At 44.3% G+C, this 26,267-nt stretch overlaps 1 protein-coding gene across 2 annotated transcripts in view; it reads right to left on the reverse strand.

The window, feature by feature from the left end:
* UBASH3B (ubiquitin associated and SH3 domain containing B) overlaps positions 1-26,267 on the reverse strand; it is a 183,361-nt gene that overhangs the window by 23,561 nt on the left and 133,533 nt on the right. For both annotated transcript variants that reach the window (XM_030221789.1, XM_030221787.1), the window contains exons 2-7: positions 19,239-19,292; positions 17,170-17,356; positions 15,584-15,782; positions 7,829-7,998; positions 2,309-2,517; positions 1,368-1,503 (exon numbers count right to left, since the gene is read on the reverse strand). In XM_030221789.1, the coding sequence (XP_030077649.1) occupies positions 1,368-1,503; positions 2,309-2,517; positions 7,829-7,998; positions 15,584-15,782; positions 17,170-17,356; positions 19,239-19,292 (955 nt within the window). The remainder of the gene's footprint in view (positions 1-1,367; positions 1,504-2,308; positions 2,518-7,828; positions 7,999-15,583; positions 15,783-17,169; positions 17,357-19,238; positions 19,293-26,267) is intronic.

Consider the following 26,267-nt stretch of genomic DNA (forward strand, 5'->3'; position numbering starts at 1 on the left):
CACCCCTCCACCCGGCCCGGGCCCTCTCTTCCCTTCTGAACTTACAGATCCATTCGCCGAACGCAGCAACGCACATCAGCTGAGCTGCAGTGAGCCCTTCCTTCTTTGCCTGTGGCCCCGCCCTCCTGTGACGTAACGTCAGCGAGGGCGGGACACACACAGGCAGAGAAGGAAGGGGCAGCTCAGCTGATGTGCGTTGCTGCGTTCGGCGAATGGATCTGTAAGTTCAGAAGTGAAGAGAGGGCCCAGGCCAGGTGGAGGGGTGGTGGCGGCGATGACTTCGAGGGGGGGGGGGAGCGGTGGCGACTTCGTGGGGGGGAGGGGAGCGGTGGTGACCGCGGGGGGAGGAAAACCTCAATACCAGCCCGTTTTTACGGGCTCAACGACTAGTTTTATTATAGTTAAACCCCTGAAGATGCCATCGGGTGAAACGCATCGAATGCAGAGGGTTTGACACAGTAAGGTGCTGTTCATCTAGATGTAACAATGGAAGTTAAGTTGGTGATCAGATTGAAGATATGAGAACATTTCAGTGAGATACCAAGGGAGAACCGTGATACAGAGACGGAAGAACAAGTTTTGACAACTTATTAATACTTTGGGAAATTTGACTGGAGATATATCAGTTTGGAGTAACCTTTATGCTTCAGAAAAGTATCCTTTTGATTAGACTATTGTTGAGGAAAAGAGGACTTCAATAAGAGTATAATAACATCGAAAGGAAGGTCATATATGTGATAAATTGTATTAACAACTAGCATACCTACGGGTTTGTTGAATTTCATGTATTAGGCGATCTCCTGGGATCCAATGTAAGGAAAGTAAAAATTGAATTGAGGATGAAGTGGTAGGATGAATGAGTTTGAATGGATGGATGCAAGAAAAACCATAAGGAGCTAGGAAGCATTAAATCTGTATAACAGTGTGTGTGTATAATAATAAAGTGCATGAAAATTGGAAAAGAGTAGTTACTAGATAGTTATTAATAAATATACATGAGGTATGTTGGCATACAGTATTGATAGCACATGCAAGACCCTCCGAAACCAAGCAATCGCTCTGGCTGACCTGCAGCTACGGGTTTGGGGTATATTCTCTGTAAGAACAAGGTACTACTAGTCTATAGATCAGGCTTTCCAGGCCTCTCCTTTTGACTCCATAGTCAGCCTAGTTTTCTAGATACCCGCAATGAATATGCATGATAAATCTGCAAACATCTCATATATAAATATATCTCATGCGTATTTATCATGACTATTCTAAAAACTAGATTATCTGTGAGGTCACTAGGACAGATTTGGTAAGACAAAACCAGAGCTTATTCAACCCATACTTGCTGGTGCCTGATTGTTATGGAAAACACCTACCTGCATGGGCTGGCAGATGAGAGTCAGTGAGGCCGTCTCTCCCAGTCCTTGTTCCTCTTGCTGTCTCCGCTCTAGAAGACCATCATTCAAAACCAACCTGGATAAAGAGGATGCCGTGCTCAAAACGGAGAAAGACCTTCAAAAGAAGAACAAGTTAACGGTAGTGCATTAGGCATTAGAAACTTCAGGTGAGTAATTATTTAGTTCCATCATGCCTTGTTCTTGTCTTTAAGAGGATGATTATCAGAGCCCTTTCCATGGGTATAAGACTGTTCAACCTGGATAAAATTTGTGCGTATGCCACCGATGCACCTAGCATTAACTAGGTAATTTAGGAGGCACTCTCTGGGAGGGGTTGGTTAGGAGACCAAATTCTGTGTGCAGTTTTGCCTTAGAAAAGCACCCACACAGCCACAAACTTTTGAAGAACTTTTTCATGGTGTAATAATCAAAATATATACATACATTTTTATTATTAACATTAGGAAAACCTTGTGGGTGAAAACATTCTACTACTACTACTACTTACCATTTCTATAGCGCTACTAGACGTACGCAGCACTGTACACTTGAACATGAAGAGACAGTCCCTGCTCAACAGAGCTTACAATCTAATTAGGCCAGACAAACAGGACAAATAAGAGATAAGGGAATTCTGGGGTTTGCACAAATGCAGTCAGTTTAATTAGCTACTCCTAAGTGACTTAGGGCCCCTTTTACAAAGGCACGCTAACGTTTTTAGTGTGTGCTAAAAATTAGCATGCGCTAAACGCTAAGACATCTATTATATTCTTAAGAGCATCTTAGCGTTTAGTATACATGAATTTTTAGTAGTTCGGCCCAACTTGCTCTTACAGTGGAAGAAAGAGTTGGGAGGGGTGATAGAGAAGACAGAACAGCTTTCCTGATTTTGTTGGTAATCTGCCCAAGTGTTTGCTTACCCATGAAATACCCAAGTGCCACACTCATCTGCCTTGGTGATGTAATTCTCTGGCAGTAGCCCGGTGCAGCCTGTGGCCAGTGAGGTGCCAAAGATCCAGCCCTCACTGGTGTTCATCTGCTCAACCGGCGACATGAAGATAAAGTCACCTGGCACCAGTTCAAGCTCATCATCATTCTGTGGCGTGTATGGATAGATGACCTGTAATGTCTGGGGATGCAAAAGTTGGCATTTTTACTGTTTAATTATTCCAGCTTCCATCCAGGCGTATTATTAACAACAGTAGCGTTTTTACTGTTTAACTATTCCAGGTTCTGTGTGGGTGTGTTATTAGCAACAGCAGCATTTTTACAGTTTAATAATGCCAGGTTCCGTGCAGGTGCAGTTTTACTGCTTAATTATTCCAGGTTTTGGGCTGTTGTCTTATTAACAACAACAGTACAGTGGCCAAAAAAAGAAAAGCGGAAATGGAGCTTTCTAACTTAGAAATTAAAGCTGCTGTTAGTTTACAATCTACATAAAAAAGTGGACAAACATCCCAGACGGGACAACTATTTTGATAAATTCTCAGTCTTAACCCTGACCTCCAAACAAGCCTGTTTTTCTATGCACCAAACTATGGACCCTTTTACTAAAATGCGGCAAAAAATGGGCTTAGCATGTTTTCACATGGGACTTTTCCGCACACTAACCCCCAAATTCTGCAAACAGCGTCTTAAGTTATGTGCATTAAATTGGGCGTGCACCCAATTTACACACGTAACTTAATTTCATACTGAGCCAATCAGCGCTGATAATTGGGTGGTAACAACCAATCATCAGTGTTAACTGGGCTTACTTAGGAGTTAGGCGCACATCGGATCTGCACTTATAAAGCTATGTGCATATCTAATGCATGCCTAACTTCTATCGTGCGTAACTATATGGAGGTGTGATTGGGGCATTTTGGGGGGTGTTCTGGAGGCGTTCCCAAAATTTACGTGCATACAAATGTCTAAATGTAGGTGCCTGCATTTAGGCCTGTTATACGCTAAGCGTGATTCTATAAAAGACGCATACCCCTTATAGAATCGTGCTAAGTGTGTGTGTGTGTGGGGGGGTGTGTGTGCCAATTTTGTAGGGGCCAAATATAGAATTTGGCCCTTAGCCCATTGTTAATGCAACCCTAAGACAGGGCTTTTTTCCAGGTCCTGAACTAATTTTTTCATTAGCAAGTAAGACCTGCAAAGATATTAACTTCAGAGCACTTACCATGTCCTATTTTGGAAGTGGCAAATGCTCTCATACTAAGCCTGTGATATCCAGTTAGCGCACACTAATGTGAGCAAGCTAACTGGATAATGCTTACACCAGCAGCGTAGCGAGGCCGGCTGACACCCGGGGCGGGTCGCTGCTGCGCACCCCTCCCCGGGTGCAGCATGGCACCCCCCCTCGGCGAGCGCAACCCCCCCCGGAGTGCATCTTTACCGCTGGTGCTCCGCCCCGCCGAGTGCATGCCGTCTCTGGGAGCTGCGTCGGCTCCGTTGGTTCCCTGCTTTCTCTGCCCCGGAACAGGAAGTAACCTGTTCCGGGGCAAAGAGAGCAGGTAACCAGCGGTGCCGACACCCCCCCCCCCAGCGCGTGCACCCGGGGCGGACCGCCCCCCTGCCCCCCCTTCCTACGCCACTGGCTTCCACATTCCCCACCTATAACATACCCTCTCCTGAAAAAATAACAAAAAACCCCAAATTAAATAGCGCACAGTTAACGCACAATGACAGGCAAATTATTGTAAATGCTTTAACATGTTGGCCAGTAAGGGGGTCTTTTACTAAAGATTAGCTTGAGTTATCTGCCGCAGGGCCCATTTTATTCCTATGGGCCCTGCTGCAGATAACTCGAGCTAATCTTTAGTAAAAGACCTCCTAAAACTTTTTTTCCTCTGTTAAGCACACATTAACGCTTAGTGCAGCTTCGCAAAAGGACCTCTATGTTCCTTAAAATGGTTATCAGAGATCATGGGTCTTCATTGCATTTCTCCTCAAGGCTCTGATTGGAGGCCAGAACTGGAAAGGAGAACCACTAAGAACTCAGGCTGATAAATTCAGACGTCCGTTCTTCAAAGATTGCGAAAATGTCCAAAAAGATTGCAAAAAGGTGTCCTTGAGTAATACTTACTGGGCAATACTGTATGTGACAGAGTTGCTAAACTCCCCATATAATTGTTTGCCATCTTAGTTATTACTGCCTCTAATGTCAATTATTTATTTATTTTATTTATTGTACTTGTACCCCACATTTTCCCACCTATTTGCAGGCTCAATGTGGCTTACAAAGACCCGTTATGGCGTCGCCATACCAGGGTAAGGAATACAATTGGTGTTACAAAGAAATCAAGGAAAACAAGATGATCTGGTCAAGCAGTTAAAGGGTGAGATATTCAGAATAAAGGTGGAGAGGTGTTGGGTGTTGTGTTATAGTTAGTTGCTTCATAGTGGCTTCATAGATTAGCACAATCTCTGCCAGTAGGAAGTGACACCTTTGTGTATTCACATAACCTACTCTGAAAGGAAAGGGTCAATGATGAAATTTATGAGTTTAAAACCCTGTATAAAGGCTGGAATATTCTTGGAATGTTTTCCTTCCTTTTTCAACCTTCCTTCAAGATGCCAGAGCTCAGGGGAAACGGGTCTGTAAAGACAGGGTTAGGTGGCTAAGGTGGGTTAGAGGGACGTTTTGAGGGTCTGTCTCCCAACAGGCCCTAAGAGGGGGCTCAAGATGTCTACTGAATGAAGAGTATGGAATAACTAGTGAATTATCAGGAGACTGCTGAAGAGTGAGGAATGACTCAGTCAGTCATATGAGGAGAAGGAAGAGGAGGAGGAGGAGGCTGGTGTCTGATCTGGAAATCAGAACAAGTGAGGTGATTAAATTTTCAGATGACACAAAACTATGCAAAGTTGTTAGAACACATGCGGACTATGAAAAATTGCAGGACGACCTTAGGAAAACTGGAAGACTGGGCATCCAAATGGCAGATGAAATTTAATGCGGACAAATGCAAAGTGATGCACATTGGGAAGAATAATCTGAATCATAGTTACCTGATACTAGGGTCCACCTTGGGAGTCAGCGCTCTAGGTGTCATTGTAGACAATACGCTGAATACTTCTACCTAGCATGTAGTGGCGGCAAAAGAGACCAAAATACTAATGCCTCTGTATCATTCCATGGTGCGATCTCACCTTGAATATTATGTTCAATTCTGGTCGCCATATCTCAAAAACAATATAGTGGAATTAGAAAAGGTTTAAAAAAGAGCGACTAAAATGATAAAGGGATGGAATTCCTCTCATATAAGGAAAGGCTAAAGAGGTTAGGGCTCTTCAGCTTGGAAAAGAGATGACTGAGGGGAGATATGATTGAGGTCTACAGAATCCTGAGTAGTGTAGAACAGGTAAAAGTGAATCAAAATTTTACTCTTTCTAAAAATAAAAAGACTAGGGGACATTCAATGAAGTTACATGGAAATACTTTTTAAACTGATGGGAGGAAATATTTTTTCACTCAATGAATAGTTAAGCTCTGGAACTCATTGCCAGAGGATATGGTAACAGCGGTTAGCTTATCTGGTTTAAAAAAGGTTTGGAAAAGCTCCTGGAGGAAAAGTCCATCGTCTGCTATTGAGATAGATATGGGAAATCCACTGTTTGTTCTGGGATTGGTAGCATGGAATCTTGCAACTATTTGGTTTTCTGCCAGGTACTTGTAACCTGGATTGGTCACTATTGAAAACAGGATACTAGGCTAGATGGTCCATTGGTCTGACCCAGTATGGCTATTCTTATGTTCTTATGACAGGAGAGGACCAAGAGAAAAAGGTGTTCTTCTGTCCAGAATTTAAAGTTTATTGGAATGAGGAAAGTTTGGTATGGATGTCTAGCCACTGGCCTCATTGATGTGTCCATATTGTGAAGAGACAAGGAGTCAAACATGAGGAACAGTCATAGGATCAGCTTTTGTTTTTGTTGTTTATATTGTGTTTTTACTGTCTTGAAGAGCCTGTTCAGTAAAAATCTGTCTACTGAATCATATGGAGGACACAAATGAGAAGAGCCTCCCAATGATAAGAACGTGAAAACCTGTCTTTCTCCCCACTCAACACAGACCCAAGAAGCAGAGGAGTGGAGTTCCTTCCAGCCCTTGCCTAAACAGTACTCCAGGGCTACAAGTGCTATATGTCTGCAAGGGGCTTTGTATGGAGATGCAAAAAGAGAATGCAAAAGTGCCCTGAGATTTTTAATGTTCACAAGGTGGATAGGACCACAAACTGATGCTCAGTTGGACAAATGATACTTCAGTATTTCTTCAGCTGGACCCTAAGTACCTAGAAATCTGTCTAGTTCTTAAGATATCCATAATGAGTATGAATCCATTAATGGAGGCAATATGCAAATCTATCTCATGCATATTCAGTGTAGATATCCTCACTATTTATTAGCTATCTGGATCTATTCAATATTTTGTGTGAGCAATACTGAGAAAGGGCTATTGGAGAACATTTGGGGTTTTTTTTGTGATTGATACCAAAATCTTCAAAATGGTAGATACTATAAAAAGTATTAAAATTTGAGGAGGGACTTAATGGAACTTGAGGAATTTTCTAGAGAGTTTGGCTGCTGCAATGCAGGTCATGTACAAAAACATTAAGTAAGGGAAGTTTTACTCTGTATGAAAAAGGGTGGGACCTAGAAGGAATCTTATCTAATGACCTTAAGGCAATGAGAAAAGCTGGAAGGATGTTTAGGAGCAGAAAACATGGAAGAAGAAGGAGGTGATGGTGTCACTGGTGATATCAGATTTGGAATTTTTTGTATAAAGCTGGAGACCCCACCTTCAAGAGGATATAAACCCAATGTAGTTGGCCAAAAGAGCAATTATGGTCAACATTCATCATTATAAAACATGTGGGGATAAATTTAAAGACCTAAATATCTTTAAAGATTTAACACCTGGAGGAAAGAAGGGGAAGAGGAAATAGGACAGGGACATCTATATACCTCCAAGAAATAAATGCACAGGAAGCAGGCCTCTGATACTGTTCTTGTTCTCCACTGGGAGGCTGTTCTGTGTGTCCACCATCCTTTCTGAAGGTTAGAAGGGGTAGACTCAGTAGTAATCTAAGAGAATATTTATTTACAGAAAGGATGTGGATGCATTGAATAGTCACCCAACAGAGGTGGTAGGGTCAAAGACAGAATGCATGGGACAAGCTCAAAGGATTTCTGAAAGAGAGGAAAGGACTGTATAGTTGAGCAGAAGTTAAGGATGATCAAACTGGATGGGTTCTGCAATCTTTACCTGACATCATATGGTAGACTTCTATTTTTCCTGAGAACCTGACTGGCTAGGGAGTACTCCCAGACTGGCTTGAGAAACACTACCATAATACATTCATTCAATGAAATCATGATCTCTAACATTGTGCCAGCTTGCAACATCCTACCACTATCTGGATGTCATCCCTATATTTGAAGATTACCTCATGATTGGCAAATCTTATATCCCGGGAGAATATGGAAGCCATCCAGTCACAGCCCTGCCGGATATCAATGTTCTGCGCCAGCTTCTCAAGGGTAGGTAAATGAGCAGCCTGGAAGTGGTAGGCCAGAGTGACATGGAGCTGCTTCTTGTGGGGTTCCACATGCACCTCTGGAATAACAAATGGAGTAGGTGGTTGGAAGCATGAAGAACCTTCAACATCGCAGGGTCTTCTGGGAGAATGTTCTAATCATCTCTCTGGTGTACTCTGGTTGTGTGAACGGTATTTTTCCAACTGAAGAGACCTTTTTTCTGCCCTGCAGCTGTAGTGCCGAATTTAGAAAAGTACAGAAATACAAAACGCAGAAACAGCTGGAAACAAAGCATGTATGAAAGGTAAATTTCTCAAGAGTAAATTTCACTAGATGTCAGTATCATTCACTCTTCTGAGAAATCGTTTTGCTGCACAATATAATGCAAAATCTTTCACGTTAACAGTCAACCATGACAAAAACTTTCATGAAAAAAACAAAAAGTCATTAGCACGGTGCATAGAAGAAATGAGGGAAAACTGGGAACTACGTAAAACTCTCCTGAAAAGAAATTAAATGAATTGGTCATTTGTAATCTGCTTCTCTGAGTTTCAGATCAAATATTTAAGTCAAAAAGGCTTCTTTGGCAGGGAGAGAGGGCAGGGTGTGGAATAATTTAATGTCCCAATTTTCAAACTTTTTTTTTTCTGTTTATGTAAAGAGCTTTGTACATCTGGCAAGATAGTACTAGATCTGTGGCGTGAATCGTCAATATTATAAAGCTGAGAGAGTCAAGGGTTTAAATCCTACCACAGCTACCATGACATGATCAGTTAAAAAAAAGTAACAACAAAAGAGAAGAAGTAAACCCCTAACAGTCCACAAAACAGAAACAAAAAGAAGAAAAGGGTAGACCAATGTGATTCCAAAGCCAAAGCAAGTGGTTTCTTGATGAGTAATGACTAAAAGTGACTCACTGTCTTCTTTTTGTTTCAGTTTTTAAAGGATACCATTGGTAACTGGCTTAACCTGACTGCTGGTCAATTATAGCCACCGCGGGAGGTGGTGGAAATGAAAACGGTAACGGAATTCAAACATGCGTGGGATAAACATAAAGGAATCCTGTTCAGAAGAAATGGATCCTAAGGAGCTTAGCCAAGATTGGGTGGCAGAGCCGGTGGCGGGAGGCAGGGATGGTGCTGGGCAGACTTATACGGTCTGTGCCAGAGCCGGTGGTGGGAGGCGGGACTGGTGGTTGGGAGGCGGGGATAGTGCTGGGAAGACTTATACAGTCTGTGCCAGAGCCGGTGGTGGGAGGCGGGGCTTGTGGTTGGGAGGCGGGGATAGTGCTGGGCAGACTTATACGGTCTGTGCCAGAGCCGGTGGTGGGAGGCGGGGCTGGTGGTTGGGAGGCAGGGATAGTGCTGGGCAGACTTATACGGTTTGTGCCAGAGCCGGTGGTGGGAGGCGGGGCTGGTGGTTGGAAGGCGGGGATAGTGCTGGGCAGACTTATACGGTCTGTGCCAGAGCTGGTGGTGGGAGGCGGGGCTGGTGGTTGGGAGGCGGGGATAGTGCTGGGCAGACTTATACGGTCTGTGCCAGAGCCGGTGGTGGGAGGCGGGGCTGGTGGTTGGGAGGCGGGGATAGTGCTGGGCAGACTTATACGGTTTGTGCCAGAGCCGGTGGTGGGAGGCGGGGCTGGTGGTTGGAAGGCGGGGCTAGTGCTGGGCAGACTTATACGGTCTGTGCCAGAGCCGGTGGTGGGAGGCGGGGCTGGTGGTTGGGAGGCGGGGATAGTGCTGGGCAGACTTACACGGTCTGTGCCCTGAAAAGGACAGGTACAAATCAAGGTAAGGTATACACAAAAAGTAGCACATATGAGTTTATCTTGTTGGGCAGACTGGATGGACCGTGGAGGTCTTTTTCTGCCGTCATCTACTATGTTACTATGTATGTGAAAGGGGTCACTAAAATCCCCATTTAGTAATTTCTCATCAGAGTAATTACTACTACTACTACTTATCATTTCTAAAGCGCTACTAGACGTACGCAGCGCTGTACACTTGAACATGAAGAGACAGTCCCTGCTCGACAGAGCTTAGTGCCTCTAATGTAAATTATATCAGTGGCTTCATAGATTAACATAGTTTCTGCTAGCAGTGAGTGGTAGGTGTGTTTGTTCACCTGAGCTGCTCTGAGGAGGGGCTAATGAGGCAATCTGTGAGTTTAAAACCTTGTACAAAGAATAAGGAAGAGGGCCGAAGCGCACGGAGCTGCCCATAACATGGCACCGTGCACCCCTGCACCCACGCCTCAGCTGTGAGGGGGAGGGCGAGCTGCGATAGGCAGGGAGCCATGGCGACCGGAAGGGAGTTTTCGCGCCATGAGGGGCTCTCTGCAGGGAAGGAGGGGCTGGAACCGTGGGCTTAGAGCCCACAGGGTTACTACTTGCACCCTCTTTCTTCCCTGAGGACATGAACAGGAGTCTGAGTGATTGGAGGAACGCTAATTCATCGTTACAGTTTGGTGCAGATTGGTTCACCGCACCCGGGTTGGACGCACCTTACTAGGTGGTGGGAGCATACTAAGTACTGCGTGCATCACGTTTGTCAGTCATGCTTATGGCAGTGGACTGGGTGCTTTCATTGTAGCTTTTTAAGAGCTTACAGTGTGGCTTGGGTATCCTGTTTTGACTGTATTATATACAGTTATGTCTTCTAATAAAGCTGCGGCCAAGTTGTTCCCGCTTAATCCAAAGTGAATGTGTTATTTATTAATTCGTGTTCACAGTATTGAGGGGCTGGGACAGGGTGTCACGGTTGCCTATGTTAAGGGAGAGATGTTCTCCTCTCTTAGAATTGCCTGAGGTCACAGACAATTTGGGGCTAAGGTGGTCTAGGGACTGAAATGTAGCTATGTGCATAGCAGTGAAGTAACCACAGGGAGGCCTGGGTCTCTCCTCCCCACCTTGGGTTCAGGCCCCCCAAGACCTGCCAGAGGAGCAGATCCTCCACCAACAGCCTGGCAATCAATGGCACTTTCCGTGGGCTGGCACTGGTCCGTTCCCTCTTGCATGCTCTAATTTTTGCACATGCATGGAGGAAGGGGGCAGCACAGTGGCAGCCCATGGAAAGGGCTGCCAACTGCCAGGCTGACGCTAGAGGACCTGTTCCATTGGCAGGGTTTGGGAATCTGACCAGCTCAAGTATTTGGAGGTCACAGGGGGGAGGGTCACAGAGTGCAAAATGGGATGGAGAGCGGGGTGGGCAGGGAAAACTTTTGTCTCCCCCCCCCCCCCCCCCCCACACACACACACAAACCTTGGGTTCAGGCTCTCTCACAACTGAAGGTCTGGCTAATATAAAAATAAAAAACATATATTACAACATTGAGGGATTATTATTATTGTCATCATCATTATTATTTTGCCTTTAGCTCACACTTTTTCAGTAGTTACATTCAGATGAGATCCATTCAAGCACAGTAGATATTTTCCTGTCTCCTGTCCCTAGAGGCTTGCGATGTGAGTTTGCACCTTGATTTGTATTATGGAATGGGGAGTGTTATTGGGATTGTAGAAGACAGATTATTAATATTACAAGGAGATGTAAAGATGTATCCGATATTTTTTGGATTTGTTTGTATATCATATTATTTTAAGAACTTCTTAACTCAATATTTTGTAATCTGCCTTGAATCCTGCTGGAATAATGCAGAATACAAATGACAACTAAATGAAACATTAAGGGCTCCTTTTACAAAGCCGCACTTGGGATTCCTAAGCAGTTTAATGAGACGAAGCCCATTCAATTCCTAGGGGCTTCGTCGCATTTTCCGCATCGGAATCACTAGTGCGGCTTTGTAAAAGGAGACCTAAATTACAAAAAATCGTAACATATGTTAGAACTTTTTAATGTGTGCTAGTTGCCTTCACAAGTGTTTACTTAGGTTAATGCTTATTAAATCAATTTCATCTTCACTGTTTTTAAATGTGTGTTAAAAAATTGGATGCCCACAAATGAAAGCACATCCCTATTGACATGAAGAAGATACACTAAGGACCAGATTCAGTAGACACCCAAATTTGGGCACTAGAAAAACTGGCACCCTATGGCTCTTCCTGTGACCACCCCTTATAGAACAGCACCTAGCGCTGATTCCTGCACCCCGACTTGGGTGCCAGGACTTACACCTACTGAGATGTATTTCCTGGCTCCCAATTTGGGAGCGCATCTGCGGTATTCTATAACACTACATGTAGATTTCTGGAATGCCCCTCCCATGGCCATGCCCCCTTCTGGGTTGCGCGCTATGGGATTTGGGTGCACAGTTTTATAAAAAGGAATATAGCAGGATTCATGCTCCAATCCAAATTGGTGCCAATTGACATCAATAGTTTATTTATTTATTTATTTATTGCATTTGTATCCCACATTTTCCCACCAATTTGCAGGCTCAATGTGGCTTACATTATGCCCTAATGGAGATCGCCATTTCCGGATAGAGAATTACAAGTGGCAATGCATTAAGGCGCATATAGGGTGAAGTAGAATTCAAAGTGGTATTGTATTGAAGTTCCTGAGTAATAAGTAATATAAGTTAGATAATCAACTATAGAAAGTTCAATTCTGTCATGAGAACTAAAGTGGGAGTGCGTATTGCGTAACTTTCATTAGTAGCAGCGAAGGTTATCAGTCTAGTGTAAAGAGTTCGGTTTTTGTCTAGTTCATGTAAAGTCTAGTTGTCTAGTATTAAGGACGGATCGTTATGGTATGCCTTCTTGAATAGGTTAGTTTTCAGTTGTTTTTGGAAGAATGTTAGGTCATGCACTGTTTTTACGGCCTTTGGTAGCGCGTTCCATAGTTGCGCGCAGTTGATTATTAATGCCCAATTATTGACATTAATTGGCTCCTTACCCAATTTAGTTGCACACGCATCTCAGGATCGTGTCCAAATTTTGGTGCACAAATTTGAACGCCATTTACAGAATCTGGGGTTAAGTGTCCATCTGAACTGTACAGTGCAGGTCACAGATTCATGCTGCAAAAATGCAACACGCTGCAGGCTATAAGACAGTGCATGCTAATCTTTTTGTGGCTGTGACCTCATGATCGTGGCTAAATAAAATTGTGTAAACCCCCCTCCCCCCCCCCCCTGAGGTGCAAAATAATGACACACTTAAGGATTGCCCACCCAGGCCACGATCCCAAGACAGGGGGGTTTGACTCTATTTGGGGTCCCAAGACACAGTTTGGGAAACTCTGTTTTTTCTGTCTGTGTTGTACTGGGTCTCAAAAAGCAGGCAGGAAGGGCTAAACCATACTGATAAGCACAGCAAGTAGCTTCCCCTTTTAGTACAGTAAAACACATCCTTACAGTGTTTGAGGGAAGGGTTCCAAAGCATGTCAGGAGTTAAAGAAATTTACAAAAAGGCCTAGCACTTACTGCAGGGAGGAACTGGAAGCTCTAGTGGATGCAATGTTAAACTAGAGAGGTGTGGTAACCGTGTTAGTCCACTTTTAAAGGTAATCAATAGAAATCAAACAAAATAAAACATGGAAAAGAAAATAAGATGATACCTTTTTTTAGTGGACATAGCTTAAGAGGAAAGTTCATACCCCTTCGTCTCCTCTCTGCATTCCTGGATCTCTGTGTGACCATGGGGGATGCACTCAGTGTGTTTTTTCTAGCAAAAAAGGTGCCCGTTCTCAAATGCTAGGCCATCCTTCAGGGGTAGGATGATCACTGAGGACCCACCCCACATTAGCCAGGCCCCCTGCAACCTGTCAAGGCAGAATTGGCGTGTAGAGCCTGAGCTCTTTCATTAAAACCTGGGAACCTGGGGTCCATGAATCAATTTTAGCAGACAATGGAAAAGGTGCCGGTACTCAGTACCCCCTCAAAAAAAGCCCTGGATGCACTATAGCCCCCCCACCCTCACCCCATGATTTAACCCATCTGGTTGTAATAAGAATAGCACCTTTCCTTCTCTTCAGTCAGCACTGAACAAAACTACGGCAAATGTGTTTCCAAAGTATAAAGGGAGCCTAAGTGTGATGCTGGATTAGACTACCGGTTTTATTTATTAGGATTTAATTGCCGCCTTTTAGAAATTCACCCAAGGAAGTGTACAACAAAGTTGGTGGAGCCCAGCATCCTGTCTCCAACAGTAGCCAATCTGAGTCTTCTCGAATGAGCACCGGGCGGATTCCAATGGGAAGCTTCAAACCCTGGTGGACCCATTAATTTCTAGGAATCTGTTCAGTAATCTGGACACACATTTTCTGGCACAGCATGCTGGCTTGGCTAGTAGAGCTTTGCCATGCACATAGAGGATATTCTATAAACGGTGGCAAAAATTAGGAACCTCAAACCTGGGCACTAAGATGATATTCTGTAATGCAAGGGTGGACTGACCATTTGAGCAACCGGGCAGTGCCCGAGGGCCCAGAGGATCTAGGAGGCCCTGAGGCTCTCCCCCCTTGTCGCTGACGCACATTACAGCTCCCCCAAGCCTCAGTCGGTGTTCTCAGGTCCTACTTTGAAGGGCCCTGGTGGTCTAATGGCCTCTGCAGGGGCAGGAAAGAATAACACTCTTTCCTACCCACTGCTGCTATTCTGCCCAGCGCCACCATGATTTAAAAATGGCTGCCAAGACTCCCTGCAACAATCTCGTGAAACTGCTCAGACCCGTGAGGCTACCATGGAAAAAAGAAACACAGAGGTGCCAGGCAGAATAGCGATAGTGGGTAGGAAAGAGTGGGGTTCTTTTCTGCCACCGAAGAAGCCACTATGGTCCTTCAAGGTAGGACCGGGAAGGGTCCACTAAGCCTCGGGGGACTGTAGTGTGCGGGAGAGGGACAGCAGCTGTGGCAGTAGAGGAGCTGTATTGTGTGGGAGAGGGCGGCAGCAGCGTGGTGGTGGTGGTGGGGGGGGGGGGGCCCAATGACCTTTACTGTCAGGGGGCACAGATCACTGTAAGTCCACCCTGTCATAATGGCATCTTAGCACCCAGATTCTGTTATACAATAGAGCCTAATTTGGCATTTATGTGCCAATATTTTGGCACCAACACTTACACCATATCAAAGGCAGGTGTAAATGTCGGCACCTAGCTTGGAACTTATAGCGTTCTATAAGTTAGATGACTACGTTTGTGACCCTTCCCCTGCCCCACCAACATGCACGCCCCCTTTGCATTTGTACACTAAAGCTTTTAGGTGCTAAGGTATAGAATAGCACCTAGGTGTAGTTAGACTGCTATTTACCCCCCTTTGGGCGCCTAACTTCCGTTTGAATGCCTAAAGTTTGATGCCTAATTTGTGGTGCACATATAGAATTAGGGGGCAGAGAACACTGCACAACTAAAGGTTTCTATGTAGAGAAGCCCCTTGGTATACATCAAGCCTGCAGAGTGTGTGTTGGAGGGGGAGGTGTCTTTGAAGCTCCTCTATCCCACCTAAATACTCTCTATGTGAAAAGAGGCATTTGAGTCCTGTGTGTGACCCACTTGCTCTGTAATTTCCACTTCATATCTACTCTAGCCAGCTGTACTTGCTTTGTACATTCTTCCAGTTACTGCTCATTGGAAATGGACTGAGATGCTCAAGCTGTGTATTGCCTTCAGATGACGCTGTCAGGAAATAGGCATATCTCACTTTAAGACACATATTCCCATTTGGGGCAGCCCTTGAACTCCCCCACCCCTTTTTCTGTGCATTTACCTGTTTTGGAAGCAACTTCAGCAGCAAAATCAGAAGCAAATTTCTTTAAAATCTCTGCACTTTCATCGCTGACAAAAAGACCAATAAAGTTTGAAGACGTATAGAGCTCCAGAGGCAGGGGCGTGGGAAACTTGGACTTCCAGTGGGTGACTGTGGTCCGCAGAGCCTCACAGAGGGCATCCACGTTACTGTCCTCGCACTAGTGAGAAGAACAAATACTTACAATATATTCTTTACACATAGTGCCATACTGGCCAAATCACCTGACCACAAGCTTCCTGCTGCAAGCTTACAGTTAACTAGAAACAAAACAAAACAGTAAATAGCAGGGCTTCCTGATGCTAGACTGAGTTGGTCCTGGCTTTATTCCTGAGCATTCTGGAACCTGTAGTTCTATAATCCTAAAGTTCTTGATGCCAAAAGAAATGCTGCCAGTTCAATGGGTTATTGCAAAGTAGGGAATAGTAGCTCTTATTTTACAAATGGCAGCATTTACATGTCTGAAGAGGCCCAGACATTTAGATGCTATTTCAGAACAGGGGCCATGCTGCCAAATGTACACACAAATGTCAAGGGGGGGGGGGGGGCTAGCGTGTTGGGAAGATTAAGTGGTCTGGACAGACCAACAATACATTCCCTATTTCACATACAGAATCCACATTTGTACTGAGAAAAAAATATATAGAATTTAGAGCTGCCCCTAGACACATCTAAGTGTCTGTTGTAGGGGCAGCTGTAAATCTCAACATCTCAAGCCCTCCCCACACAATAAGTCCCCTGATCCTCCTGCCTCCTACTGAAGGTATCAGATCCCCCAATGCCAGAACTCCCCCAATCATGGACCCTCTGTGGCAAACCCCTGATGACATCCTCCCTAGTGACATGCACCCATCCCCTTCCTCAATGGCAGGGTGATGGCAAAATGCCCATATATGGAAGTCTAACACCTTGCGGTAACACATAGGTCTTGGTGCCCATTTTGAGGCAAAGAAGCATAGTGTCAGGAGAAAGTGGGCAACACTGCCCCCCCCCCCACCTTATCCTAGGGACACCTAGAATGCCTAGGGATGGGATTGGTGGTGGTGGGGATTTGTTGGGGAGATAAAGTTTAGAGACTTTGAGCCTTGGGGAGGTGTAGGTCTTGGAAGGAAGGCACCACATGATGGGTGCTTGCCACAGTTTTGGGAGGAATGTGGGGGGATGCCATGGAAAGGCCTGCCATTGAGGGGTGTCATCGGGTGGGGTGTCATTTTAGAGTGAAGGTTGAGGAGGGAACCGGTGCCTTGGGGGAGCTGCCAATGATTGGAGCCCTTTCCAGATGGAGCAGCAGTTTTGGAAAGTTGCTCTCATGTCTATGTGGTGGATATCTACATCTCTTATTTCCACGACCCAGATAGCGCTGAGGCAGTCAGTCTGTATTTTCAGCAGCAGTATTTGGGTAAGTGCTGCTGAAAATTTGGTGATGAACTGGTAAGGACTTATCTGGGTAGGAGCCTCTAACTTACTGTAGCATCAGTAGCCCAGAAGAACAAAGTAACCTCTGGCTACAGAGCAAGATCGTTTCTGAACAAAAAGTGTCAGCTTACCATGAAGAACTGGCAGAGGGTGATATGTGGAAAGATGTTATGCGCCTTGTTCTTTCCACACATTTGTTTGGACAGATGCCAGAACTCAGAAAGCCTCTCCGCTAGAGGCCCACTGGGCTGTAGATAGAGGACGTACTCCCGAGGCAGAGGATCATCGAGGGAGGGGTCGTCAATATGAGAGAACAGCCTGAAAGAGCAAGAGAAGTCAGTTCAGTGGTTCAATAATGTGAAAGCTGAGCAGAGCCCATGTACTCCTTCAACAAGTCCCATCTTTAATAGGACAGCTGGCATCTCTGGTATGATGTTCAATGATGCATTTTTACAGGATTATTCTGAGAGGGGTAGTGTTGTGTGATTAAGATTATACAGAATATTTATGAAAATCTCAGAAAGGTGAGCCTAGGGCAGTAATTTCCAAACTGGGTTCCTTGAACTCTCTTCTAGGAGTTCCTCAAGAAATTAGATTGTAGAATCTGCATGTATGAACATATATATGTTGACATAAATTGAGGGTTCCTCAATGTATGAAAAAATATCTTAGAGGTTTTGCCATGATAAAAATTTAGGAACTACTGATCTAGGGGCCTGAAATTTAATTGAGGAGTGCAAGGTTGAAGGTTTGCCTAAGGTACCTAATACTTGAACTGGCCTCACTTCTTACTAATGCTGTATAGGGTTATTTTCTCCCAGAGCCAGCCACAGTAAGAATGCATTATGAAAGTCATTTCTAACCCTCCCCTTCCACAACCCCCCAAGTCATTCACTATAATACTATGGGGTCAATATTCAAAGTGATTTAATCAGGCAGGAGAGACTCCTGAATGATTATATCACCTATGTGGGTAGGGTCCATATATGTCCAGATTTCCCTGGACATGTCCTCCTTTTCAGGGGACTGTCAGGAGTCTGGGTGGTTTTTTTTCCAGCCTGCCCATTTGTCCAAGTTTCTGGGCAGGTGGTCAGGCCTCAGGGTGCCCTCCTCAAATGTATTTTAATGCACCCTGGTGGTCTAGTGGTGGTCTTTTGGGGGCAGCAAAGAACTCCACTCTTTCCTGCCAACTTCCGCTGACCTGCTCACTGTCGCCACTTCAAAATGCCTGCCGAGACTTGTGAGGCCCTGTCTTTCCTGCCCTGAAGACGCCACCACTAGATCACTAGGGTGTGTTAAGGTACGTTTAGGGAGAGCACCCTGACTCAGGGAGGAAGGAGAGGGGAGATGGATGGGTGGATGGATGGAGTCATGTGGCTAGGTGGGTGGAAGGGGCTGTAAAAAAGGAGGACGGAGTGCAGGTGCAGAGAGGGAGGGGGCTGTAAAAGTGATTGGTGAGGGGGATGTACATGGGAGGAAGTGAAAAGGGGGAAATACAGTACATAGAAGGGGATGGGGAGGAGAGGGGAGGGGGAACTTGCTGCTTATGGATGATTACTTTTTTAAAAATATACATCTTTTCTAATTTTGTATTTAGCAGTATATAGAAGAAAATGCATTTCTATTACTTGTACCAGTATTGCCACTGCTTATAGAACCTGGCTTTCTTGGGGGGGGGGGGGGGGGGGTCAAGGTGATTGTACTACATGGTGTGGCAGGGCAGAGTGACATTTTATCTTTTGTGTCCTCTTTTTTTTTGTCTCCACAAATATGGTAACCCTATATGTAAGACGATACCCAGTGGCATTTAGCTGGGTAATGCTGCTGAATATCAGCTCTAACTGCTAAAGCTGTAGCTGGCTGATTTGGAAGTGGTCCGGGGGCAGAGTCAACACTTAACCACCTAAGTTAACCGGACAAATCAGATTGCATAAAACTCAGTCCTATCTTTGTGTAGTTTCACTTATGCAGTTAAGTGCTGAATACGGGATATCCGGCCGCATAAACCCAGATAGTCAATGTCGGTGCCCCGACATGTCCCAGTAATGAATATCTGAGCAAAACATCAGGGGCAGCTAATCAAACGCTAACAGTTGCCGCTGAATATTTACAAAATCCTGAAAGAATGGATTTATGCTGGAAAAAGTTGTATAAACTTTGTTCCAGTTTATTTCTGGTTGTGCGTTTCCTTCATACTCACCAGTCACATGCTGCCTGGACGCTCCTCCCTCCCGTAGATGCTAAAGCCTTGAACCTGGATTGAGAAAGAGAAAGAAATGTTTCAGGCATGACTTTGTTATAATTAGAGACAAATCCAAGTTCAAGTAAGCTGAACATCTGACCACAGGGTAACTCCATTACAACATTTCTTTTACTAGTCATTGAAGTCTATGAACACAACAAATCTGTATAAAAAAAACCATTGGCTACTGGTTTAGTTCAGAAGCTCTATATTACTTAAGCTTTTCTTTGGTTGTTTTTCTTACTCCTTCCCTGCATGGTTTAGTTATCAAAGCCATCAAAAATGTACACATAGGACTAGATTCAGTGAACTCAAACGTATAAAACCTTATTTCCCTAGAGAAATATTTCGTAACCTAGTTCAATCACTGGTATTAAGCCACCTAGACTATTGTAATGGAACATACGCAGGAGGCAAAGAACAAATTCTAAAGAAACCCCAAACCGCCTAGAATACAGCAGCCAGATTAATCTATGGAAAATCAAAATTTGACAGCTCTAGACCCCTTCGAGAGAAACTACACTGGCTTCCAGTAAAGAACGAATTACTTTTAAAATTTGTACCCTAGTCCATAAAATTCTTTATGGTGAAGCCCCAGGTTACATGGATACCCTTATCAATCTACCATCTAGGAATTCTTGTAGATCATCCCGTTCATATTTAAACCTCCATCACCCCACCTGCAATGGTCTCAAATATAAGTCCACTTACGCTTCCACCTTTTCCTTTATTGGCACTCAACTATGGAATGCATTACCTAAACCTGTGAAAATTATTCATGACCATCTGAACTTCAGAAAATCTCTTAAGACCAGTTTATTTGGAAAGGCTTATCCTAAAGGACCCGTCTTAAATCCATAACTCCTGGAATACAACTTGTTTATGGACCTCATGGACTCTATTACCCTTCCCCTCTTTTCCCTCACCCCTTGTAATTACTATCCTTCCCATTCACCTTATTATACTTCGGTTCTTTGTTTACCGGATTCAGTGGTGTGCTGGAGCGGGCTCTCACGGGCTCGCGAGAGCCGTTTGTTAAGTTTTTAAGAATTTTGGGAGCCGGTTGTTAAAGTAGGCCTCCCCATGGCTACTTTAGCAACTGACTCACAAAATGTGGGCTTGGGCCCCCTCCTGAATTCTCTTTTACTTTGCTGGCAGTGATGCTGGCCCCAGCAGCCAAGTAAATAGACTGCTGCTGCTCCCTGCTCCTTGTTTCTGACTCTGAGCATCAGGCTGGGACTTTTCATGCAAGCGCAAGAAGGTTCCATCATGCTCTCAGAGCCAGAAACAAGCAGCAGACAATGGAGGCAGTCCATTTATTGGCTGGTGGAGCTCAGCAAAGGTATGCCTAGCGTGCCTGCACAAGGGAGGGGAGAGAGAGGCATGTATTCCCCCTCCCCCCCAAAACATTTCAGAGCCGGCTATGCCAGGAGAGAGAGCCCGTTGTTAAAATTTTACCAGCACACCCCTGACCGGATTGGTGATTGCCTTTACTGTCTGATGGCAGCCACATTGAGCCTGCCAGTGGGTGGGAAAATGTGGGGGTATAAATGTTATAAATAAATAAATAAATGACATCCACATTTGGCCGGCAAAAAAAATGAGCACTGAGTGCTATTCTATGAATGGAACTCTGAGTTGGGCGCCAATTATAGGATAGCACATAGTTATGGGATCTACGCCCAGCTTTTGGCTCAAGGATTGACACCAACTGAAACCTGGTATAAGTCCTTGCATGTAAATTAGGTGCGGATCCCCTGAATTCTATCTTTAGTGAACACCCTTGACCCACCCATGCTTCTCCCATGGCCACGCCCCCTTTTCAGTTCCATGCTAAAGGATTTACGTGCGCACCTTTATGGAATAGCTCTTAGCAAGAAGGGTGTGTAAATCCAAACTGTTGCCAATTAATGCCAATAATTGATTGTTAGTGCCCAATTATTGGCATAAATTGAAATAAGTAGTAATAAATTGACTCATTATTCAATTAATTGCATGCTCAAATTAAGCATGTGCTCAAATTTGTGTGCTCAATTTTGAACACCATATATAGAATCTGAGGGATAAAAAGCACTTCTATCATATAAACTAGGGGTGAGTAACCTCAGTCCTTGAGCGCTGCAACCCAATTGGCTTTTCAGGATTTCCCCAATGAATATGCATGACATTTATCTGCATGCACTGCACCCATTGTATGCAAATAGATCTCATGCAATGCTAACTGGGCATCTAGTCGCTATTCTACAAATACTTTCTTAACTTGCATGGTATGAATTTGTAAGGGGTGTACACAGGCGCAGAGCATGGGTGGGACATGGGAGGGGCTCCTACTTAAGCACCTAACTTTGTCCCTGCCCAATTTAGCTGCTCCCACTTAAACCAGCTCTATGGCTGGTGTATATGCGGGCACTTAAACGATAGACGTGTCGATACTGGGTTACATTTATATTCTATAATGGAATCTGGGTGCCATGAGGAGGATCTGGGTTTAGCTCCTGTGTCAGGTCTTCTGGTCATCTGAACAGAGAACCCAGGTATCTTATTAATGCATGCTTATATGCTTTAGACCACAAGGGGGCAGACGTAACACTTATATCTAGCCAAATCCCCATAAAACAATTTCTACTGATTTTAACAGTGGACTGCTAACTTAATTTTGTATGCTAATTCTCTTTATACATAGTTTCAGTTTGTGTATAATGAGGCCATAATAGAAGTATGATTGATGAATTCTGTATAAGCCAACAAGAATGTAGACGTCATAGATCAATTTATTTCTTGTTCTTGATAGCAGTGTTATGATTTTTCAAATCCAACACTTACATGTGCAAAATGCTCATATCAGTACTCTCTCTCTCCCTTTCTCTCAAACAGTGGTGTCCATGCAGAAAAGATATTACATTTGACCTGTGAAGCACTCATACGAAGATGGTGTTAATTAGCTGCTGGCACACACTCATTCCACAGACATAAGTTGCACAGGTTAACCAATGCACATTTTAAAAAGCCCCCAAATATTTAAAGTGATTCCTTTTTCATTGGACTAAAGTAATACTTTTTTTGACTAGCTCTCAGGAACTGACACCCCCTTCCTCCGATCAGAAAAGAAGGAGCAAAAGATGGCGGGGTTGATTCAGAGCTAAGATATCTGGGAGCTGATTATTCAGAGGGATTTTTAGTTGCAGTGGCATATCTAGGGTATTTGATACCCGGGGCCGGTCATTTTTTAACACCCCCCCCTCCAAAATCCAGTACTAGGCATACTGAGAATACAAAACACTCAGGACCTATAGAGCAATTCTAGCATACCACAAGCAGTAATTTCTATGAGTCACATAAGGATGTACCTAAGAAAAGAAAGCATGCTAAACATTGTAGTGAGCACTAGAACATCTATTCACCTACTGTAAAACTAAACCAGATCGTCGATCCTGCATAGTCAGTGCCAACAGAAAGCCATATCTTTTTCACAGACACAGCTACAACCTAATCCACTAAATATACAATTGGCAGACGGTTATCCCCACTGGCCTCAATAAAAAGATAGAGTGGTATAACGTATAATAGAGAGTATCTCATTGGATCCAACATCGAAGTAGGCGGGGCTAACTTGGATTTAAACGGCGCATGTGTTGGCATCTTTTCATTCGGGTCAACTTCAAGCGGGAGGTTTCTCCTTGTCTGCGCTGTTAATAATTTAAATGAACACGTATTGATTTAGTATTAAAGGTGGGTGTTTTTGATGTAGATTTTTTTAACAAAATGAAGTGAAATTTCAGTAACAGTCAATAATTGTAGTCTTTTTTTTTTTATAGATTCATTTCTTAGATTTGAACCAAGGCGTTAATCTGATCTCCTGAAGATGCTTTTGGCGAAACACTAGATCGTGTAGAGATGGGGACACACAGGAGGACGTCTTTAAGATCCTTTATAATTGACCTTGAATGTGAAGTATGATTGGATGGTTTTGTATAAATCGACGAAAGGTGTGACTGACAGCGGACATGTCAGAATTTACTAAGAAGACTTTAATAGTGTTTTGGGGGAGTCCATGAACCCCATATTTTTTGTCAAATGAACATTCATTGGTGAATTCATCAGTAGATTTTTTGGGAATTAACATTGAAGAAACATCAGAGAGGATATTCACCAGTGGAGTACATTGAGGATTTTATGGACATCACGATGTTGGACACCATGTTCACGCATCAGCTCACCAATTATTTTAGAGGTGGAGGAAAAAATGTTTCTGGTTATTGACACAGTACAGATCTGGTGGTCACATTATCAGCTGGTCATTCCAACAGACAAGCAATTCAACCCCTCAATCAGATAAGTAGTTTTTCATTTCTGTATGTATCTCTTTTACAACTATGGTGCAATGATTGAATGAGGGGTTACAGTCTTACATAGCAATTCAATGCTAAATTAGAGGTGACCACCGGATATCACTGAGCACCTTTCACATATATATTGAAGGTATTTATTTGTGAACAGAATTATAAGTTACTTATGTCAATTAAACACAATCTCTTAATTTTATAAGTAAATAATCTTGTGGGGAAGACATAATTAGATAAATATTCCTCATTTATTATTACTATTTAGATGTTTTTCAGCCATAATGGAACAACACTAAACTAAAAGTAAGACTTTTTGAGCTAAACCTGTTTTTATAACAAATAAGGCACAAAAAGGTGCCCTAAATGACCACTGGATGGAATCAGGGAAGATTCTCCCCCCAATACTTCCCCAGTGGTCACTGACCCCCCCTCCCACTTCCCAAAAGTATAGTTAAAAATATGACTTACCAGCCTCTATGACAGCCTCAAATGTTATAGCCAGGTCTATTAGAGCAGCAAGCAGGTCCCTAGAGCAGTGTAGTGATTGGTGCAATGCACTATGGAGTGGGGGACTCGGGTCCCTATCCCCCTCTACCTCTCACACTTGTGGTGGAAACTGTGACTCCTTCCAAAGTCACCAAAACCCTACTGTACCAACATATAGGTGCCCCCTTCATCCATAAGGGCTATTGTAGTGGTGTACAGTGGGGGACAGTGTGTTTTGGAGGGCTCAGGGGACAAGATAAGGGAACAAAGGTGAGATGTGTACCTGGGAGCATTTTTATGAAGTGCATAGAAGTGCCCCCTAGGGTACCCCATTGCTCTCCTGGGATGTTTGGAGGACCAGTCTGCTAAAACTGCTGGCTCCTCCTACATCCCAATGGCTTGAATGTCTACGTTTTGAACGTACTTGGGGGTTTTTTTATGGACCTAAAAGTAAAATGTCCAAAACATAAAACCTTGTTCGAAACAGTATTTTCACAGAAAAAAAAAGACATTTTTGCTTTTCAAAAATGACCTTCTTTTATATTCAGATTTTGGACATTTTGTGCAAAACGTCCAAAGTTGGCAGTGGCGTTCCTAGAGGGGCTGACACCTGGGGCGGATCGCTGATGCGCCCCGCCCCCCGGGTGCAGCGCACCCCCCCCTGGTGAAAGGACACCCCCCACGAAAGACCCCCCCTCCAGGTGCACGCCGCTGGGGGGGTGCCACGCGCGCCTGTCCTCCGTTCGTTCCATGCTTCTTCTCTGCCACGGAACAGGAAGTAACCTGTTCCGGGGCAAAGAAGAAGCGTGGAACGAACGGAAGACAGGCGCACGCGGCACCCCCCCAGCGCGTGCACCCGGGGCGGACCGCACCCTCCGCCCCCCCCTAGGAATGCCACTGAAAGTTGGAATTAGACATCATATCTAAAATGCTCTTCCACATATGGCAAAAGTATGGAATAAAAGTATACAGCAGTGAGCCACTCAGGTTTTCAGGATATCCACAATGAATATGCATGAGATAGATCTGCATACCAAGGAGGCAGTGTATGCAAATTTCTCTCATGCATATTCATTGTGAAAATACCAAAAACCTGACTGGCTGGGGTTCTCCCAGGACGGGGTTGGGAGTCACTGGAGTATTCTCATTCAAAACATATGATTTTCCGAAGACTGTTTTTGTGAGAAGCCAGCTAAACTAAAAGTGGGCCAAGCAATAGGGCCAGATGGCACACATCCGAGGGTACTGAAGGAACTTAGGAAAGTTCTGGCAGCTCTGCTGTCTGACCTTTTTACAGCTTCTTTAGAGTTGGGAGTGGTCCCAGAGGTCTGGAGAAGGGTGGATGTGATCCCTCTCTACAAAAGTGGGAGTAAGGAGGAGCTAAGTAAATTAATGGAAATGCTTCTGAAACAGTAGATAGTGAGATTTCTAAAATCCAATGAATTGCAAGATCTGAGACAGTATGTTTTTACTAGGGGGACGATCTTGTCAACTAATCTGATACATTTCTTCGAGGGAGTGTACTAGATGTAGTCTACTTAGATTTTAGCAAAGGACTCTAAAGTGACTGACTGAGTTGGGAACTGGTTGAGTGGAAGGTGACAAAGAGTAGTGGTAAACGGAGTTCACACTGAGGAAGAGGATGTTATCTGTGTGCCTCAAGGATTGGTTCCTGGTCTGATTCTTTTTAACATTTTTGTGAAATTGAGGGAGGGCTATCTGGCAAGGTTTGCCTCTTTGTGGATGCTACCAAAATATGCAATAAGGTAGATACCCCGATACCCCTGATCAAAGCAGGGAGTGCCAGGGATGCTACATAGCACCCCCTAAATTCTCCTTCTCTCCACCTCCCCTCCCCCCACCCCCGTGACATGTTTAGTAACCTTACCTCCCTTCCTGGGTGTGGTGATTCTCCAACCGCAACAGCACCATAAACATTAAGGCCGAAAGCCTGCTGACTTTCACCCCCTCCGAAACAGCTGTTAATCAGGTGCCTATCCGGGCAGTGCTCTTGAATACTGGCAGTATCCAGATTACTCCTGGGAGGCCACTGACTGCCCAGATATTCATGCCAGTACCAAAAAGTGCAGCCACTGAAAATCCAAGCACAATTCAGCTGGCAGTAACCAGCTGACTGTTGCCAGCTGAATATTACTCT

The sequence above is a fragment of the Microcaecilia unicolor genome, chromosome 12 (genome assembly GCF_901765095.1).
Source record: "Microcaecilia unicolor chromosome 12, aMicUni1.1, whole genome shotgun sequence".
NCBI lineage: Eukaryota > Metazoa > Chordata > Amphibia > Gymnophiona > Siphonopidae > Microcaecilia > Microcaecilia unicolor.